The following is a 20,648-nucleotide window of genomic DNA, read 5'->3' as shown; positions in this document are numbered from 1 at the left end:
GATTACAGGCGTGAGCCACCACGCCCGGCTAAAAATTATTCTTTTTTAGCTAAAATCAGTTATAATATTTTAAGAAGCTGAAAACTCAAATCTCCAGATTTTAATTATCATTCCTAAGTGGTTTAGAAGAAATATCCACTCAAAGAGTTCTAATTAAAGACAAGTGGAAAAAACTTAACAGACACCAAAGAGCCCACTATAATTTTTATTCCTTATCAGTATCATTTGAGGTTTTCAACAATTTTGTTTTGATTTCAGATCTTCTCTGCAAAAAAAAAAAAGAAAATACTTCTAAGTTGAACTATAACCTGGGCTATGAAAAAGCCACTTTTCTGATATGAACTCAGATATGGATTCCCAAGGTTTACTGGTGCTAAGTGGCGACAACAGGGGATGGCAGTAAACAGTGGTGATTTGGCCTTCTCTACTCTCGCTTTTAGCTGACAAACTCCTTTGCCTTGAAAGATTTACTAAACCATTTGTTTTACCCAAAGATAAAATCTTAGAGGAATAGTCCTTCTTTTTCTTTGCTGCTTCTTTTCCTGGGCTATTCCATATTTTAGCATTATTTGGTGTCTTCTTTTGGGCCTTTTCCTCAGCAGAAATGGAAAGAACAGGTTTCAAGCTCTTTTTCCCTTTTGCACATTTTGACTTATCCGGAATTGTGTGAAGTGCCAAGTCTGTGCTTTTAGCTCTTTGTAACTTATTTGGGCTCATGCGCATTGCAGAGCTCACTGTTGTAGAACTCTGAGCACTGTGGTAGTTTACTTTAAGTAAATGCTCCCATAATGATGAGCCCTCAGTACATTGTTGGCTCTTACCTTGAGGCCAACATCTCTTGCTCCGAATCTGCTTGATTTCCCCCAGAAGGCTACAAAAGATCAAAAGTTATCAAGAGGTCATAAATATATATATATATATATCATGAAGAACCAGAAGTATTTTTCTTTGGGAGTCATAAAACTAACTCACTGTAGGATTCCATGGATTGATGAATGAGAAGATCCCAAGTAGGTTGTCCTTAAATCAAGTGATCTATACAAATAGCCTACTGCCTCCATCATGAAGTGGTGACAGGAGTCATTTGTCAATAACTGGCCTGCTGGATATTTGAAAATAAGAATATTAGAATTTTTAAAAATTACTCCTGACTTCACACATTTAAAAAAAGAAAGACAAAAGGGTGGCATTGGAACATTACCTGTTGTAATATTCTACCAAGAACATTTAACCTGAGTCTAATCATAAAGAAACAACCAGACAGAAACAAATTGAAGGACACCAGGGCAAGGAAGGCAGGGCAGAAACTGACTTTGACTCTTCAACAGTGTCAATGTCATGAAAGACAAAACAAGGCAACTTAAATGTTCTAGACTAAAAGAAATGCAATGCAAGATCTTCAATAGGATTCTGTATTAAAAACTGAACAGCTACACAGGACAGTATGAGAATACTTGAGGAAATTTGAATTTGGATTCTGCATTAGATAATAGTCTAATGTAAAACCCTGGGTTTGATTATTGCATTGTGGTTACATAAAGGAACGTCCTTGTACTCAGAAGACGCATGAACTAGTACAGTATTTAGAGATAGGTGTCATGTTTGCAACTAACTTTCAAATGGCTCAGAAAAATGTGTATGTATGTGCCTTTGTGTGTAAGAGAGAAAGAGAACCCACATGTGGAAAAATGTTAACAATTGGTGAACATCAGTGAAGGTTATACAGTTGTTCATTATACTATTCTTGAAATTTCACTGTAGGTTTAAAAGGTTTCAAAATAAAAAACAGAGAAAAAAAAATTTGCCAAGTGCTATTGTCAATAATTTAATTCTCTAAAATTTGTTAAAAGTAAACATATAATACATTTTACAGTTAATTTGCAGATGGTACTCATTTATTCACTTTACCCATTTATAAGACTGCTTTTAAGGGGCTGAATTTATACCATTGATTATGACCCTATTGTAAGACTGGTGTGTGTGGGGCGTTGACCTGGATAGTGATGAAGAGACTACTGGCTGCATAAGGGCTAAAAACACTGACAGATGACCCAGTCAGTGTCCCTGCTTTAATAATAACAGCAGCAAATGTATGTGAGTAATCACCATCTGTCAAAACTGTGTAATCCTATACGGTATAAACTATCAACACTCGTCCTCTTTTCCATTTATTCTTTTCAATAGGACCATGCATCCACCTGATTCAAAAATGAAAATGTATCAAAATATAAAGTGAAAAGTGTCTTTCTCTTCTCTGTCCCCATCTGTGCATTCTTCTAAAATGGAACCACTGACGTTTGTTTCTAGTGTGTCCTTCCAGAGAATTTTTAGTGCATGCTCATTTTACTTGTCTTTTAAAGATGAGAATACTGAAAGAGGTCAAGTAAGTTGTTCTAGTTCATGGTAGAACAACCCTGCGACTGCCTCATCCCCAAGTCCGTGCTCTTGACTGCTGGACTAGGCCGCCTCCTCCCCATTCTGGATTGTCCTTCGGAGTATCAGCTGTGGCTTCCGCTTGCAGCGATGTTCCCTCTGCAGCATTGCTTCATGGGGCACCGCCTGTGTCTCATATTGCCTGCAGCTTTTCCTGGAAATCTGACAGGGAGTTTCAGTTGTTGTCTCTGCTTAGCAATCTGCAGCTACGTTTTTTTCTTTCTGAATTATTTTCACGATGTCTCTATGACGTTCCCAAGTGCCCCCATCTAGCTCAGCAGAAGGCACTTGTGAATCACCCTCTTCATGATAACCAAGTTGCATTGGCCTTAACTGGCCTTAAAAAAGAAAAATGGAGAAAAATAGAATGTGTCGTGTGGTAGCAAAGACAGAACCCATTCTCAGAGATTCTCTGGCCCGCCAATAACCAGATTCACAGGTGTCTGCAAAGCCCTTTAAGAACTTCTGATGCTGCGGGATAGAGATTTTTCACAGTGGTCAGTTTCCAGTGCCGTTTGCACACAGTACTTCATGCCCTCCGTCCCCAGGATCCCTTTCGGCTGCACACCTCAACTCCTCAGGCCCCTTTCCCCTGGCAGCCCACTCTGGACCTAATCTATAGCCTTGACCTCAGAACTTTCTTGGACGCAATCAGACTCCTTCGTTCTGGCAACAAGCGGATGCCAGAAAAAGGCATCCTCGCCTCGGTCCCACCCCCAATCTGCCTGACCTTTCCTCGGCTGGTAGCAGCTGGGCCAGCCTGCTCAGTCCTCCCAACTTAAAGAAGAAGAAAGACCAGAATAGGTTAATTTAAATTGCAGAGAATTCACTGACCCACTTCCCACTTCAAACCTATGCTCTAGATGGAGAGGGAGCTTAATATTTAATTTTGCATTCTATTCATTGTTTTGTGTACAATATCTCATTAAAAGTTCAGAATACCCCCATAGGCAGACTTTATTATACCGTCTTGGTTGGTAAAAAAGAAATTGAGACTCAGAGAGGTTATGCCCACAAGCCCAGAAAAATAGCAGAACTGGGATTCCAACCCAGATCCCTGGGATGCAAGACCATAACTTCTAGAAGTAAGAAAAGAGAACCCTATTCTCCTTGTCACATTGGTTCTGTGGGAGATTTTCCATAAAAATACAGCTAGGAAAGAACCACCAGTTACAATTGCCATGTTGTACTTCTGGATGGAGCTACACCCTCCCTATTTCCAATGGAGTATAAATTGGGGGTGGGGATGGGGGAAAGGTCCCACCAACACTCTTGAAAACCTGTTCTCAGATTTTAAGTATTAGTTTTCCTAGTCTTCCTCCTTTATTTTCAGTGTTTAACATTAAAAAGAAAGTGGTATATTTATTACTTCCTCTGGAAACAGGAAGAAATTTTATCCAAAGACAGTCCTCTGTCCTCTTAAGTAATCTTCTAGAGCACAACTTTTCCTAATCTTTATTCTACTGAAATTGAATTTAAGTCCTATTTCTCTTGCTTCATATTATACTTGCTGTCACCTAAGAGGTGGGTTTGTGCAATGCCGTCCCGTGTGAGAGATGTTTACTTTCTCCTGGGCCCACAGCAGCAATTCAGGCAGTTGTCACCAGGTAACAGTGAAATCTCAAGTGTTGGCGGAGGTCCTCAGGAAGTTTCCCTGAAGGAGTCTGAGACTTAGTGGATGCTGCCCAAGAGTGAACTTCCCCTCTGTGCTGGGAGCAAATGGGATTAAGAAGCAAGAACAATCACAGCCCATTATTCTCTGACCAGAAGACAGCCTGCAAATTTGTAATGAAGAAGGAGAATTCAGCAGTATCTAAAGGCTCTTTGTTGAAAGTTTCTATTTGTTTGATAGCCAGGCTATGTCTAAAGTTTCCTTGTCAGAGTCTTCAATTCAGTTTGAAACATTTAAGTTCATTTGCTCATTCTTTCAATAAACTCTTGTGTCTATAAACAGAGTAAGGAGAAAGCTCTCTATCATTGGCCCCAAATAAAGTAAAAGGTTACAACTGGATGTCTCCATGGGATCTCAATTTCTGTCCTAAAGAAAACAATAAATGACTTAAGGGGGTCCTCCTCCACCCACCTCCACTGAGACCACGGCCTAGGCTGGCTCAGATACACCTGGTTGCAGATGGCAAGTAGCATCCTCTGTTGTGTTCTTCTCCCAGTACCTACAAATTCATATGCTAATTAAAAGGGCTGGGCCTCTGTAGACCCCCCACCTTTGGGTAGAGGAAACAGATTCATTGTTCTCTCTTAAACAGGCTTTTGTCCCTACCACCAAAATTGAAGGTTCCCTGTGAACTTTGTGTTGTTAAACATAATGGTCTGTTCTCAATCTGGTAGTCAGTTCTCAATACTCTCCTTTTTTGGCTTCCATGATTTTACTGATTCTCAGCCTTCCTCTGGGGACTTCTTCATCTTTTGCTACAAGCCTTTCCTCTGCCCACCTCTTAAATACCGACATTCTCCCAAGTTCTGTCTCTTGCCACCATCTTGTCTTATATTCTTCTTGGTTCTTTCAACCACTCTACTGGGTTGAGCCACAAAGCATATGCTAAGGATTCCCAAATGTTTTCTCTGGCTCAGTCTTCTAGCTCCTAACCCCCAGATTCATATATTCTACTGCCTACTGAATGTCTCCACTCGGATAGGAAATTCAGACTCAACATGACCAAAATTAGTTCACTGTGCCCCCTCCCAAAAAACTGTGCTTCCTATCCTGCCATGGCAACAGCATCATCCACCCAGTTGCACTGGCCTGTGGCATAGCCACAAACTAGGAGACGCTTTTGACTGTTCTCACTGCCTCACCTCCCACATCCAATCAAGCACTAGGCCCTGTTGGGTTTACCTACTAAATCTCAAGTTCAACTCTTTCTCTCCATTTCTACTATCCCTGTCTTAGTTTACCAATGCCATCCCCCATTTGGCTATAAAAGTATTGTATCTAAAACACAAATTGTATCTACTCATGTCCTTTGTGCTGGAAACCCTACAGAAGCTCCCCTGCCAAACCCTTGAGCATGGTAGAAAAGATTTTCTTTGCCCTAAACTTTACTCCAACATCATTCCCTAAGCCTCCCATTCCAGAGTCTCACACCAACCTGATTCCCCTTTCCTTGCTTTGTTCATGCTGATCATTCTCACTTAAATTGTTCTGCCTGAACTTCTTCACCAGGTATCTGTCAGTACTCATGGCCTAAGTCACTTTCTCTAGAAAGTCTTCCTTGTTGCCTCTGTCATGTGCTTCCCCATGCCCTATCCAATGTCTGCCACAGCACACAACATATTGCATTGCAGTTATCCTTTGTGTTGTTAAACATAATGGTCTGTTCTCAATCTGGTAGTCAGTTCTCAATACTCTCCTTTTTTGGCTTCCATGATTTTACTGATTCTCAGTCTACCTCTGCTTGTCTCTTCAAGACCACAAACTCCTAAAGCAATGAACAGTGGGAAGGCCTTGGGATTTGGGGTCAGAGGACAAGTTTCCAAGTCCTAAATCTATTACTTATTAGCTCCGAGGTTCTCGAATGTCACTTGGTCTTTGTGAGCCTCAATGCTTATAATATCTGATTCATAGGATTCTGTGATCAAATGTACTGGGGCAAGTCACATGACATATCTGCTATTTCCTCAGCCTTCGAATTAGCTCAGCAATCTCTAGAGTCCCTTCCAGGTTTAAAAGTTTTCTAAGCTTATGAGGTCTACTTGCCATTTTCCTACAATCAATATCATTCACAAATTTATAACCCATTAAAAATGACTAAACCTATACAACAAATAAAAAGTATTCTCTGCTAGCACGTATAAACTGGCTTGCTGGATTGACCAGGGCCCTACACATCCTCTACAAAACATACTCCCTGACGCCCGGGGCACACTAAATGCCTGCAGCTAGAAGGTCATCTCTACTCCACTGGCATACTTCTGTCCCCAACAGCTCAGTTCTAGCATGACCCAGAGTCAATTAGATTTGTCAGTCTACTTAGGTAATTAAGTATTATACAAACTAATAACATACGACTGTGAAATGAAAAGGAGCTGCTTTCTATGAAAACCAGATTAAATGTTTTGGAAAGACTCAATACCATGAGCTGCTAAAAAAATAAATAAATAAATTCAAATGATGAGTGGACAAGACAACTGCAAAAGGTTGAAGGGGGGGAAAGGTACCAATTTAGAAGGACCCTGGATACAGACTGCATCACAATTGTTCTAGAAGCCAAAACTAGAAATGGTGGATGATGCATTTTGAGAAAGATGATATCCAATTCCAATCAGAAGACTCATTAATAAGAGAAAAAGAGAGACCTTAATTCTACATTAAAAAGATTGTGAACAGAATGAACATTTATGTTTAAGTTAAAATTAAAATGTAAGGTGTATCTGTACCACTTACCTGATTTTTGGATTAAGGAACCAACCCTTAGAGAAGAGGGTTCTACCTGAGCTGAGCATTTTTAAACTAAGAGAAGAGAAGGGACTGATTGCCCCTTCTAAGGGTCACCCATTAGAGCCTTTGCTTAATTTCTTCTTCTAAATTTGACTAAGATGATTGGCATTTCTTTTTCAAAAGAATCCCAGGGCGAGAGAAGTAACATAATGTTCATCTACCACGCTTCATCCAAAACAATTCAGTACAGAACACTCAGCTTGATATAATGGAGTCTGAGAAGCCATGTTTCTATTATTTTCTCCCACAGAAATGGTTTCACAATAGGCAAATGTAAAACACTTGTCAAAGAAAAGCAATAAGATGGCTCTGTGTCAGAGGTAGCTCGGTACATAACTCACAAAATCCCTCATTTCATAGTCAGAGTTCCTGCTAAAATCTCTGGAATTGACATTTTTTTAGGTTAAGGTCTGTACTTGAAATTGATCAAAGTTGAAGGGAGATGAACTATAAAGGATATACTAAATTAAAAGAGATTTCATTTATGAATAAGTGCCTCACAAAACTGATCAGAAAAAGAAACAAAATTTTTGGATTTGTCACCTCACAAATTTGTCATTTGAATATATGATTATGATAGTCTTATGCATAAAGATGTGATTATAATTAATATATGAATTATCAAAAATTGCTGAAGTCCACTATTTTCATATACCTTGAAAGATTTATACTGTATTCTACATGTTGATAAGTATAATAATAAAAGATTAGGGAAGGTACCAAGACATTCAAGCTAGCCATCATGACTGTTAATCTGTAACCTAAAATAAGATCTGAAAAGTCAAATAAAGATTATTGTTTTCACCAGGTAAAATTACAATTGGATTGTTTTTGTCAGTATTGTTAGTCTGGAGCAGAGCCTTCATTTCTATTGAATAACCCAAGGTACATCTTGTATGTACTCAGAAAGAACCAGTTTATCCGCTTCACAGCCTTCCTGTAGTGACAGAGCACTTGTGTACAGCTAGTGTTGTTTCTAATGCTTTGAAGATACAAAGAATAAATGATAAGGCCCCTGCCCTAGGAGTTAAGTCTGTTTGAGAGGTCAAAATATGCACCTTGGAAAGGAATAGAAAATGAGTATCATAAAAGTGTGTCCTTTGTGCTCCTTTATGACTCTGGATTCACAATATTATTTTAGAATATGATATTAGAAATCTCTTGTGAAGACTATGCTAGAAGAATGACTCTAGGGTCCTGACACTTACCTACTTTGTAAAAACCTACCTACTTTGTAAAAACCTTACACTGGCTTTCAGCTGCTCATATGGTAACATCCCAAATCCTTGACTGGGCCTGGGAGGCCCGTGACCCAGCCCCCCACCCTCTAACGTCCTCCTCGTGCACAGCCCCCCCAACTTTGCTCTCTGCACTCCAGCCATGAAAATTCTGTTTCCGATGCCTGAACGACTCTTCTCCTTCTTCTCCCCCTACTTTACTTAGTGAGCAACTTCTCATCCTGCAGATTCAATTTCCACATCACTTCCTGAGATGCACCCAACCCATCCCCTCCATCTGACAGCTCAAAGTCCCCTGTTACTACTTGTATTTTCCCAGGATAGCACTTTCCCCAATTATAGTCAAGCCATTGTGTGTTTAGAATAAATGACAAGGCCCTGCCCCCTGGGAGTTGAGTCTGTTTGAGAGGTCAAAATATGGACCTTGAAAAGGAATAAAAAATGAGTGTCATAAATCTCTATAGTAACATTTTCCACACTCACAGTTAAACAAGTGTGTATTTAGTTGTCTGACAGCCTTCTCCCCCGGTGTGGGCTCAGTGAAGGCAGTGTTGGTCTCTATTCGTCCTGTTTACTGCTATACCCCAGAAACTAATTAGAGATTGTCACCTAGTAGGTACAGTAAATATTTATTAAATGAATTAATGAATGAGCAATTGAATTAATTGTGAGAATGCAAGTAATTAACATTCAAATGCCCTTAGTAATCAATGCTTGCTTTTCTAAAGCAGGAGAGTAAATCTGAATTGGCTAAGACATTTCCTTCATCACACATGCATTCACTCAGCAAATGTTTATTGAACACCTACTAGGTGCTGGCCACTATTCTAAGAGTAGGGTGTACACGGTGGAGAAGACAGACCAAGTCTTTTCTTTTTAGCAAGGGAGACAGACCCCCCAAAAAAGCATAGTGAACAAATAAATATATAATTTTAGACACTACAGCACAGGATGAATATCCCTTATCCAAAACACTTGAGACCAGAAGTGTTTTGGATTTCAGATTTTTTCAGATTTTGGAATATTTGCATTATGCTTACTGGTTGAGCATCCCTAATCCCAAAAGCCAAAAGCCAAAATGCTCCAATGAGTATTTCCTTTGAGCATCACATTGATGATAAAAATGTTTTGGATTTTGGGATTAGGGATACTCAACATGTACTATGTTTAGTACTTTAGGTGGTAATGAGGTGGGGGGTAAATTACATGAGGTGGAAAAGGAATTCTTCACTGTGTACCTATAGACAGCCTTGATGCAATCAATCATTCTGAAGAATTCCAAAACAATCTCCTAGATAGAATGAGCCCTTTAGAGGATCACTGGCCCCCAAGACTTCTTCAGTCTTAAATCTCCACTTCCCTGCAGCATAGGACTGCCTTCAAGTCAGTGCACTGGCTCAACTCTCCCACCACTGCCTGCTTTCCTTCTTCTTCATCCCCTCCTGCACCCCTTCCTTTTCTTCACCCCCTTTACCACCTCCCACCGCCCCCTCTTTCTGGACACTTTGTTTCTTTTTTTGTTTTTGAAGCAGAGTCTCCCTCTATTGCCTGGGGTAGAGTGCAGTGGCATCAGCCTCGCTCACAGCAACCTCAAACTCTTGGGCTCAGGCAATCCTCCTGCCCCAACCTCCCAAGTAGCTGGGACTACAGGCATGCACCACCACACCCGGCTAATTTTTTCTATTTGTAGTAGAGACGAGGTCTCACTCTTGCTCAGAGCTTGTCTCAACATCCTGAACTCAAGTGATCCTCCCACCTCAGCCTCCCAGAGTGCTAGGATTACAGGCGTGAGCCACCACGCCTGGCCTCTGGGTACTTTGTCATGACCCCTCCTGAAAGCTTTCAATTGGTCCCCTCCACATCTTGTTTGTTCCTACCTTTGTGCATGCAGTCTCCCCACCTAGAAGTGCCCCCTTCCTCAAATAACTTACATCCTCTTCTTCCGTGAGGGTTCCTCCCAAGAGATTTTCCTCGAAAAACCTCTTGCTACAGATCACTATCTTCCTTTATATTTAAGCGCAGAATATTAACTCTCTTGAAGATCTTTAGGAACTCAACACCTATTTTACAGGTGGGGCCCAGGGACAGACCTGGGCCAGAGAGGCTGTGACTTGCTGAAGGCCACATGGCTGATTATGGCCAACCTAAAACCAAAATCTAGTTCAGTCCCCTCCAGCCAGGCTATATTTTACTCCTTTAATGTGTTATATTTTTTTTATTCTAGGTTTTGCTATGTGTCCCAACAAAACGGTAAGTTGCTTAAAGGCAGAAGCTATCTTCTTTTGTTTTTGAATCCTGCAAAGCATTTAGTATAGTCCTTTGAGCACAGGGAACCTAGTGTCTATCTATTTGTCTGTCTGTCTGTTACTGTATTCAGAAAAGACCAAAACAGATTTTCACCAATTTAGAAAATATGTTTGGGATGATATTAACTTAAATATAAGCCATATGGCATTCATAAAAGCCACATGGAGAGTCCTAGGGGACCATTTCAAAGTGACAGGCAGTCTCCCTGCAGAGCTCCCCAAGATCCTTCCAGGAAGGGAGACAAGCTATGGACAAAGGAAACAAACAGTAGTTTCATACAGAGGCCCCCAAGCCAAAGTCACCAAAGCAGATGCAAGCAATGATTTGCAATGGAGCTATTATTCACGTGGGCAGCTTCATGCTGTGTGCACCAAGAGGGGGAGGCATGTTGTTTTTCTTTACCCGGTGAATGATTCTCCCAAACCTTCCCAGATCCATAAACTAATCGGGTAAGATAAAATACCTTACAACTCTGACGTGCCTTACAATGTATAAAGCACTTAAACCAAAGGCTTACTGAATAAATACAATGTAACCATCTGTATACCATAGTTCTCTTTTTTTCCTCTCCTCAATGAAAGAATACAAATCTGCGACTTGGAAGAGAACTGCTTTAACAACATTCAATAACACTTTTACTACAGAGGGCCCAAGACTTCTTTAAAAATGATTAATGTTAAGGAGTCCCAACTATATGGGGCTCTGGTTTATTTCTTATTTTATGGAGTCCACTCAGGCACATTTCCATTTAGATAGAAAATTTCCATTAAAGGTAGAAAAACTAAAAATACTTCTTATATTAATATGTTAAAGGACAACTGATTCAGAGGTCTCTATAAACACTCTACTTTCCCTCCCAACACTCTTGTCTTTGTGAAGTGATAATATTGGTCTGCTCTCACTGTCACCAATTGAAACAAAAGCACACGATTCTCGCTATAACAGCTGAATTAACCATCTGCAATGTCCCTGTAAGCCAGAAGTGGGCCTTATGTTAAATGAATCAACTTTGATCAACAGCAGGAGATAGTGGTGGCAAGAAATGGTGTCAGGAAATGACTCCTTAACTACACTGAAAATTGACTGCACAATTGAAAAATATTTTAAAGGCCTGTTTAAGAAGTCACAAAAACACTGCAATGGCTACCATTACAGATTCCTTCTCATCTGAAAGTAAACAAATATACTGTACTTCCATCACAGACCAGACACCAAATCTGTTACATAACAGAGTATTATAAGAAGCAACCAGATTAGATATACTAGTTCCTTTTCCATAAATTTTCTCTAGATCTGCATCTGCATTTTCTGTGTGTAAACAAAATGCTTCAGGCACTCAGCCTGGAAACACACAAAAAAAATGCACAAACATACACTCCTAAATCTATACACTTAAAATACTCTTTCAGGCCGGGCGCGGTGGCTCACGCCTGTAATCCTAGCTCTCTGGGAGGCCGAGGCGGGCGGATTGCTCGAGGTCAGGAGTTCGAAACCAGCCTGAGCAAGAGCGAGACCCCGTCTCTACTATAAATAGAAAGAAACTAATTGGCCAACTAATATATATAGAAAAATATTAGCTGGGCATGGTGGCACATGCCTGTAGTCCCAGCTACTTGGGAGGCTGAGGCAGCAGGATTGCTTGAGCCCAGGAGTTTGAGGTTACTGTGAGCTAGGCTGACGCCATGGCACTCACTGTAGCCTGGGCAACAAAGCGAGACTCTGTCTCAAAAAAAAATAAATAAATAAATAAAAATAAAATAAAATAAAATACTCTTTCACTACAGATATCAGGCATTTGAAGCCTTTTTCCTGCCTCAGCAAGTGACTAGGCTGAAAGCAATCATGTTTTATTGTAGAAGGGATGGCAAGGCAAGCACATGCCATAGAAAGTGGCTGGTTTAAGTCACGGTCTCTCAACCTCAGCACTACTGACATTTGGGGCTGGATCACTGTTTGTTGTGGCAGCTGTTCTGGGCATTGTAAAATGTTCAGCCACATCCTTGGCCACACCCCAGGAAATGATAGCAGTGTTCCCATCCCACCCCCCACCCCAGTCATGACAATCAAAAATTTCCCCAGACTTTGTCCTAGCGGGACAAAATCATCCCTACTTAAAAACCACTTATTTAGGTTGAAATACAGATTGCCTTGTGGCAATGAGATGTCAGGACCCCTGACAGTCTTTTAAAATTTTTCCAGTTGTGGCACTTACGGAAAATGAGAGTTCTTGCGTAGCCTACTAAAATCAGGAAAAGATAAGGTCCCTGGCAAACCCTGGAGAGTAGAGCCCTTCTCTCGGGAGGCCTCTGAGGTGTTCTTCAACAGTGACCCTGTAAAACTGCCTGTATGACATAAATAAATCTCACTTAACCAAGCCAGTACCAGTGAAGAAGTAACTCAATTAAACTGCAAGTAATAATATCAACATTTTGGTCAAAGAAACTCAAAAAAAAAAAAAAAAAAAGAATTGGAACTCTTCCTATAAAGGGGAACAAAACAGTAATAATAGAAGCAGCAAGTATAGCAAGAGGAATAAATGAACAGAACCCCACTCCTACTAGTAAGACTGAAAGCCAAACTTTCAAATTTCATTTGAAGTTTTTAATTTTTTATCTTTAAGTAGACCTGGCCTTCTAACCTCTGGGCCAGGTCTGAGGAACTGAGACCTATATCATATTGCTAAAACCATGGGTGGGCCCCATGAAAAGCCATCTTGTTATTTCTGGTCACATGTTAACTTTAGCATCCCATCATGAACAGGTATGAAAAGGCTACACATGTCCAGTACAAACAAGTTCTTAAGGCAGAATTTGAAGAAAGGTGACAGAGGGATGTGGTTGGCATGGTGCTTAGCCTGTAAAAGAACGAGAAATGGGATAGAAAAGATTTCTAAAAGATATCTTCTCTAATATTGGAAGGCAACTAGGTAGCAAAAAATAGTTGAAAGTTAATGAAACAGGAGTTGCTTTCCTCAAAAATGGACAGGTTTTTAAAAATAAACAAAGTATGCAAGTGAAACAAAGGGAAAGTCCCCTGTTTAGAACTAGATCGGAGCAATTACCTAATTTACACAAGGTATCGCTGAGGCTGATGCTCAGCTGCTTCCTGATGAGCGAGGAGCTGGCCAGAGTGTCTGCATTTTCCTTTATTTTTATCACTTGTTTGTAATATTCAGTTGCTTGCTTCCTTCGGGATCTAGAAAAGAGAAATTTAATTCAAGTTTTGCATGGAAGAAGCATGGCTTTCATTCATTCACTCACTCAACAAACATTCACTGAATGTTGGTGCTAGGACTGGGAGTAAATATGCGTGAAACTAATCCTTGCCCTCAGGGAACTTCCTGAAGTAGGAGGGGAGATTGGAGGGTGAAGAGGGGTCCACCCAGGAAGGACCTTGAAGGTTTGGGCCTTTCATAACTGAAGAGTTTTCATTAAGAGAATAATGTAATCAAACATTTGAGACAAATCTGCCAGCATAGAAGCGTGCAGGACAAACTGAGGTAGATGAGGCTCTAGGCAGGGGACCAGTTAGCCCAGAGGAAGAACAAATGATGACAGTCTGAGCTGATGCAGTGGCCACAGATGTGAAGAGAGACCTGCTAAGATTGGCGCTGCATTGGACGTGGTGGGGCTGAAGCTGGGAGTGCTGCATAGAGTAACGTGATAAAGCGCTCAAGCTCCAACGCTGGGCAGACGTGGTAGTGGGCACAGAGTCTTTTCGATCAGACTTCCCAGGTGCTAACCCTGGCTCTGCCACTTAAAAGCTGGACAAGTGTCTTAACTTCCTAAGCCTCAACTTTCTCATGTTCAAAATGGGGTAATAGTCCAGGAACGGTGGCTCACGCCTGTAATCCCGGCACTTTGGGAGGCCAAGGCAGGAGGAGTTCAAGACCAGCCTGGGAAACATAGTGAGATTCCATCTCTACAAAAATTTAAAATATTAGCCAGGTGTGATGGTGCATGCCTGTAGTCCCAGCTACTCAGGGGGCAGAGGCAGGAGGATCACTTGAGCCCAGGAGTTTGAAGCTGCATGAGCTATGAACATACCACTGTACTCTAGCCTGGACAAAAGAATAAGATCCTGTCTCAAAAAAAAAAAAAAAAAAAAAAATGAGGACAAGAGAGTTGTGAGGATGAAATGAGAGAATGCATGGGATGTATTTAGCACAGTGATAATAAGTAAGGTGATAATAAGTGATAAGTGATAATAAGTAAGGTTAAGATGTATCATTAAGATGATGCCATGGTGTCTGCACTGGGTGAGGGGAGAGAAGGAGCATTTAGTCGGGCAGTGAGGGGTGTATGTGTCCAGTCTTGAGCACGTTGATCCTGGAATGCCAGTAGAACACCCAAGTGGAGATGTCCAATAGTCAGACGGAGGTGCATGTCGGCAGCTGACAACAAACACAGGCCCGAGAAGGAGACAGAAATAGGAAAACCTCACCTATGGACCCACAGCTGAAGCCCTGGGCACTGTAGGGGCTGAGGTGCTCAGACTGAGACGCACATAGAGCCCAAAAGGCAAGTTCAAGAGGACACCAATATTTGGGCAAGAGGCAGGGAGAGAAAGAGGAACCCACAAAAGAAATGGGACAGCATCATCAGAGAGGATATCCATGAGGGAGGGTACTCAGAACCCAGGACAGTATAGTTTCAGGAAGGACATGACCCACACTGTCAAATCCTTCAGAGAGGGCGGACAAGATAAAAATGCAAAGGGACACTTTGGGGACATTCTTGATGACTTTCATAAGAGCAGACAAAACGGAGCTGGGTAGGGGGAGAAGGCCGAGGCCAGTAAGTGGGAGGTGAGGAAGTAACGCAGCTCGACTGTGAGGAGGACACTGACGAAAGGATGGCCACTGACAGATGCCAAAAGTTAAGAAAGAGTAGACGATAATCGTTTCACCCAGAATGTTGTTCTTAAGACATTTTGTTCATTCTTCTCTGTCCTGTTCTTATGACTTTTAATTTTTTAATTTGACCTCATCTGCCCAGCCCTGTGTACCCCCCACTTCTACAGGGCCCCAGGTCCCATGATCACTTCTGTAGTGCACGAGCACTGTCTCAGGAGCCCCGGCCACCAGGGCAAAGGATCCACACAGGTTTGAGAGGTGAGTCGAGTTGCATAGCAAAATCTCTCCTGGCTTTAACCAGTGGAAGAGGCAGTCCCCTAAGGACAACCTTCAACAAGGAGAAAGCCTTCCCCATTGTTTCAGAGGGTGACCGTGGACAAGGCCTGGGAGGAAGGCAGCCCTGTATGGTCAGGTCCCCTGACATCGAGGCTGTCCCTATGGAACACCCAGCAGTACTCAGTGTCTGTGATTCATGCCCCACCAGCCCTGGATGTGGGATGAGGCAGCCAGGCAGGAGAGATGACTCAGCCAGTATGCTACGTGTTTAGATTTTTCTTTTGCGAGGCAATCGGTTCTATGGTCAAGCATTTTACTTCTCTAAAGAAAGTCCTTCAAACTTTTTAAACGGGGCATAAAAAAAACAAAACAAAACAAAAAAACAAAAAAAAAAAAAAAAAAAAAAGAAAGTCCTGTTCTCTGCTCACAGTGCTGGTCTTAAGATGAGTAAGAGGAGGCTTATGTGGTGTCAGTGCCTCAAAAATCACCTGCCTGGGAGCCAAAAACTAATGACTCAATTCATTGAACTCCTTTGGTGTGTGCCAGGCACGCTGTTAAACTCTTTACAAAGAGGGTCTCTCAATCCTCACAGTAATCCAGTGAGGAAGATACTCTTCTTACTCTCGTTTTACCAATGAGCAAGTGAATGAGATACCCAGATGTTAAGCACTTGCCCAACTTCTCATTGTTACTAAGTGACAGGAACAAAATGTGGCTCCCAGGCAATCAGACCTCAGAGCCCACCCACTCCCCACCACTACACGGCACCTGCTGTTTCATCCTTAGACCCTCTCTGTTTGGAGCTACTCTTTAAAAGGTGTTTACCTTTTGAGTACCTTTTAGAAAGGGTCAATACCGATTGGCATTAAGTGTTAGAGACTACCAATATTACATTCTTCCTGCAAAGGCTGAAGAGGCCACCCACCTGATGAGAGGAAGATGATGTTGGGGAAAGTGGAAAACTGAAGCAGAAAAGCAAGCCAGGGAACATGGCAGGGAGGGAAGAGGAGCTACAACAACAAAACCTGACAACTTCACAATCTAACCTAGAATATCTCTGACCACTCAGTGAGCTGAGTCGGCTATGAAAGGGTGGAAGCTGGGCCAGAGACAGGCTGTGTACGGCTCCCTGTGGATTCACAGAGAACCTTCTCCCATCCCAACCTGTCAAGAGAAGAAGTGGTCAGACCTGGCAGGTGCTCGCACTAAGTAGATCCAGAGAGTAATACCTACAACCCTCTTTTAAACCGAAATGTCTTGTGTGGGGAGCTGAGGAGGACCACACACATAACAAGAGAACAAGAGGGTTCTTTGAGCAAGGAGGGCCAGCAGGTGAGCCTGACATGAGGTGTTGCAGGCTCTGGCTTCCGTCTTGTGAGGAGACAGACCAGGGCAGCGTGGGACCAAAAACAACAGCCACGGCGGAGGCCCGCAGAGCCCTAAAGCAAGTGCATCTTCCTCACAAGGCCTGTGAGTAATACTGGCAACATTCATGACAACGCCATGCTCCTTTGTTCTTTCCCTACTGCCAAAACCTCTACACCGCTTGTGGGCCTAGAGCTCCTTCTGAATACATCATGGCCAGTGTCCTGACAAACAGATGGGGACAGAACTCTCAGGCAGGGTGAGTCCTCCAGGTCTCTGAGCCAGGCTGAAGCCAGAGAAGTATTACCAGAGTTACCCCTAACGGGTAACCCCAGACCTCCCTGCCACAGGTGGGGTTGTTTCTTTTGGCGGGGGTGGGGAGGCGGAGATATATTTCTTGAAATATTTCATAAAAATTTACATTTCACTATCTCCTGGAAGAAAAAATAGTAAATCTGCTAAAAATTCCATAATCTCTCCAACTAGCATGTTTTTCTCGCCAAAGAAGCCTCTCCTGATATGTAAGCATTCTTGAAGTTTCAGTTTTGCATGAGAAGTGTCTCCAGCAATGAACCTGAAAATAAAACACATGTGTTATTTATGGAGCATGTTGGCTGCATTCATTGTGCTATCAAAAATAATTCTTATAGAACATCTTTTATTTTGTATAAAAATCTGTCCTGGAAGATATAAAAAAGCAATTTATAATAGTAAAGATGCAAGAACTTTGATGTGATTTATAAGAAGACAGTGTACACATCTTTATAAAGCAACTATAGCACTCTTTTCAATCTAAGCATGATTAACATTTGGGCTGGAAGATTCTTTGTTGTAGGGGGCTGTCCTGTGCATTGTGTAATGTTTAGCAGCACCCCTGGCCTCTACCTACTAGACGTCAATAACAATTCTTCCAGTTATGACAACAACAATGTCCCCAGACATTGCCAAAAGTCCCCTGGGTGGGGAGAGGTCCAAAACTACCCCTAATTGAGAACCGCTAAGCAATAGAATGGAAATGCAAAAGATGACCATTTTTTAACCAAATCAGTTAGGTGAGCAGTAGATTAAAAGGTTAAGCATACTAATTATAATAATAAAAACTAGTACAGAAAACAAAAAAAATTAAAAACTGTATGTTTACATCAGAACACCTTCGACGTATTTCATAGTAGCTTGATCACAGGGATCCTTGTCCAATAGCTTGGAAACTTCAGTAGCATATCCCAAAATGTCATTTTCTTTTAAGTATTCCTCAGACGCTGCCTTTGCCAGGTTATACAGCACTCTGACTACAGGGAATAAATTTTGGCAAAGAATAGGATGCTTAAGATTGTTTCCACGAAAGAGTTAAGATGTCAATATATATAGCTTTAGTATCATTTCTTCATCACTGCCCATAGCCAGGTTTTTTCTTAATAAATCAGCTATTGACCTACACAGCATGGGAGTTGGTTTTCATATAAAGCATTTGTGTATGCACAGCAATTATAGGGCCAAGGAGCCAAGACAATAGATTGAAACTGAATTCTGAGTCTGTTTTGCCAATAAACAGGTCAGAAATTGAGTGAGAATATAGATGTGGTGAAGCCGGTCATCACCGTGGCAACTGAGTTCTACAGAAGGCAGCCAGTGGGTCTTGTAATATGATACAATGAAATCATGCAGCCTTATAACAAGAACACATGAGTAAGTCCTATAAGCCCAATTAATAAATAATGGGCTGTGGCCAGGTGCGGTGGCTCATACCTGCAATCCCAGCGCTCTGGGAGTCCAAGGTGGGAGGATCACTTGAGTTTAGGAGTTCAAGATTAGCCTGAGCAAGAGTGAGACGCCCCCTCTCTACTAAAAACACAGAAAAATTAGCCATGTGTGGTGGCACATGCCTGTAGTCCCAGCCGCTCAGGAGGCTGAGGCAGGAGGATCACTGGAGCCCAGGAGTATGAGGTTGTAGTGAACTATGATGATGCCACTGTACTCTGGCCCAGGCAACAGAGCTATATTCTGTTTCAATCAATCAATCAATCAACCAATCAATCAATCAATCAATCACAGGTTGCACCTAGATACACCACACTGCCTTGGGGATGTACTCTTTACAAAAGCTCAGCAATTTTGCTCCTTTATTAAGAGTGATATATTTTGACAATAATACAAACTCCTAAAAAGTAAAAAGTGTTCTTAAACCATACTGTTATGGGAAGAAAAAAAAAAACATGATAATTGTTTGGGCTGAATTAAGGTCTCTCAAAATTTATATGTTGAAGCCCTCAATGCCTGTGCCTCAGAATCTGACTGTATTTGCAGACAGGGTCTTTAAAGAGGCAATTAGGTTAAAATGAGGTCATTAAAGTGGGATCTAACCCAAAATGACTGGTGTCCTTATAAGCAAAGGAGATTAGGGGACACACACACACACACACAGAGAAAAGACCATGTGAGGATACAGGGAGAAGGAGGCATTTGCAAGCCAAGGAGAGAGGTCTCAGGAGAAACCAAAGCTTGGCTGACATCTTGACCTTGGACTTCTAACCTCCAAAAGTGCAAGAAATAAGTTTCTATTGTTTAAGCCCCTGGTCTGTGGCACATTGTTATGGCACCTCTAGCAGACTTACACAGTAATGTTCTAAGAAGGTGTTATTAGAGCATTGCTAACAGCACAGAAAAGCCAAGTTAATGCCCTGTGCTACAAAACTCAGGCTTAATTAGGAAGGATTAGCATTAAGTTATCAAGAAGCACCTCTTATCATCATTAATGTACCTAATTCACTGCCCAGAGCCCCCTGCACCCTTCCCTGCCCCCCACCCAGGGCCTCGCACCTTGGGCATGGACATCAGGGCAGGACAGCCACATAACTGGTCTCCCTGTGTCCCCTCTTACCCGTCATGTAATCCATTATCTAGACAGTAGCAAAAGTGATCTCAAAACAGACATCAGAGGGTGTCCTCCCCACCCTGAGTCCCTGCAATGGCTTCTCCTCACACTTAGAATAAAATGCAAATATCTGCCCCAGTCCCGAGGCCCTGGACAATCAGGATCTGGCTGCCTCCCACCTTTGCTCACTGAGGCTTCTTTCCATTCCCAGGACAGGCTCAGCCTTCCCCCACCTCTGCACATGCTCCTCCCTCTGCCGGGACTGCCCCCTCCCTTGCCACAGTGGCCCCTGCAGTCCATTAGGTCTCAGCTTAAATGTCCCCTCCCCAAAGAGGCATACTGACCACCCTTTTACAAGTGCCCCCACATACACACTGACACTCCAACTCCATCTCTCATTTGCATTTATGACATCGTGTAACCATTCCATGGGTTGGCTCACTTGGGTTTTGTGTGCCACCTCCCCTGGAGGGCAGGGTGGGTGTCTCTGTCTGGATCACTGTTCTAGACTCAGCACGGTGACTGATGCATAGTAGGTGCTCAGTAAACACGTCTCGAATGTGTGAACCCAGGCTGCAGTCCTCACTTCCTCCCCTGCATCTTCTTGCTCAGGCCCTGAATCCCCACCTGACCCTTTCCAGAGACTAGAACTATAGTATGTTCCCACCAGGACTAATGCTAATGCCAATGATACTTCCCAGTGTCCCATTTCAGCAGGACCTCGGCCTCATGCCGCAACTGATTTGGCCTCCTTGGACTTGGCCCACTTGTCTATACCAAGCCAGTTTGCCTGGTCCCTTGGAACTCTACACTCTGGCTTGTCCAGCTGCCTCTGGAAGGCCAGGC

The 20,648-nt window shown here is 42.3% G+C and overlaps 1 protein-coding gene across 1 annotated transcript in view; it reads right to left on the bottom strand.

The window, feature by feature from the left end:
* Positions 1–205: 205 nt before the first annotated feature.
* Positions 206–20,648, bottom strand: part of LOC105875580 (putative tetratricopeptide repeat protein 41) — a 65,093-nt gene continuing 44,650 nt past the window's right edge. Inside the window, 6 exon segments of the mRNA XM_012772693.3 lie at positions 206–274; positions 277–871; positions 973–1,102; positions 13,496–13,629; positions 17,352–17,504; positions 18,072–18,219. Coding sequence (XP_012628147.2) covers positions 206–274; positions 277–871; positions 973–1,102; positions 13,496–13,629; positions 17,352–17,504; positions 18,072–18,219 — 1,229 coding nt within the window.

The sequence above is a fragment of the Microcebus murinus genome, chromosome 10 (assembly GCF_040939455.1).
Source record: "Microcebus murinus isolate Inina chromosome 10, M.murinus_Inina_mat1.0, whole genome shotgun sequence".
In the NCBI taxonomy this organism is placed as follows: domain Eukaryota; kingdom Metazoa; phylum Chordata; class Mammalia; order Primates; family Cheirogaleidae; genus Microcebus; species Microcebus murinus.
Note: the sequence above shows the minus strand (reverse complement) of the source record. Positions and strands in the feature narration are given on the sequence as shown.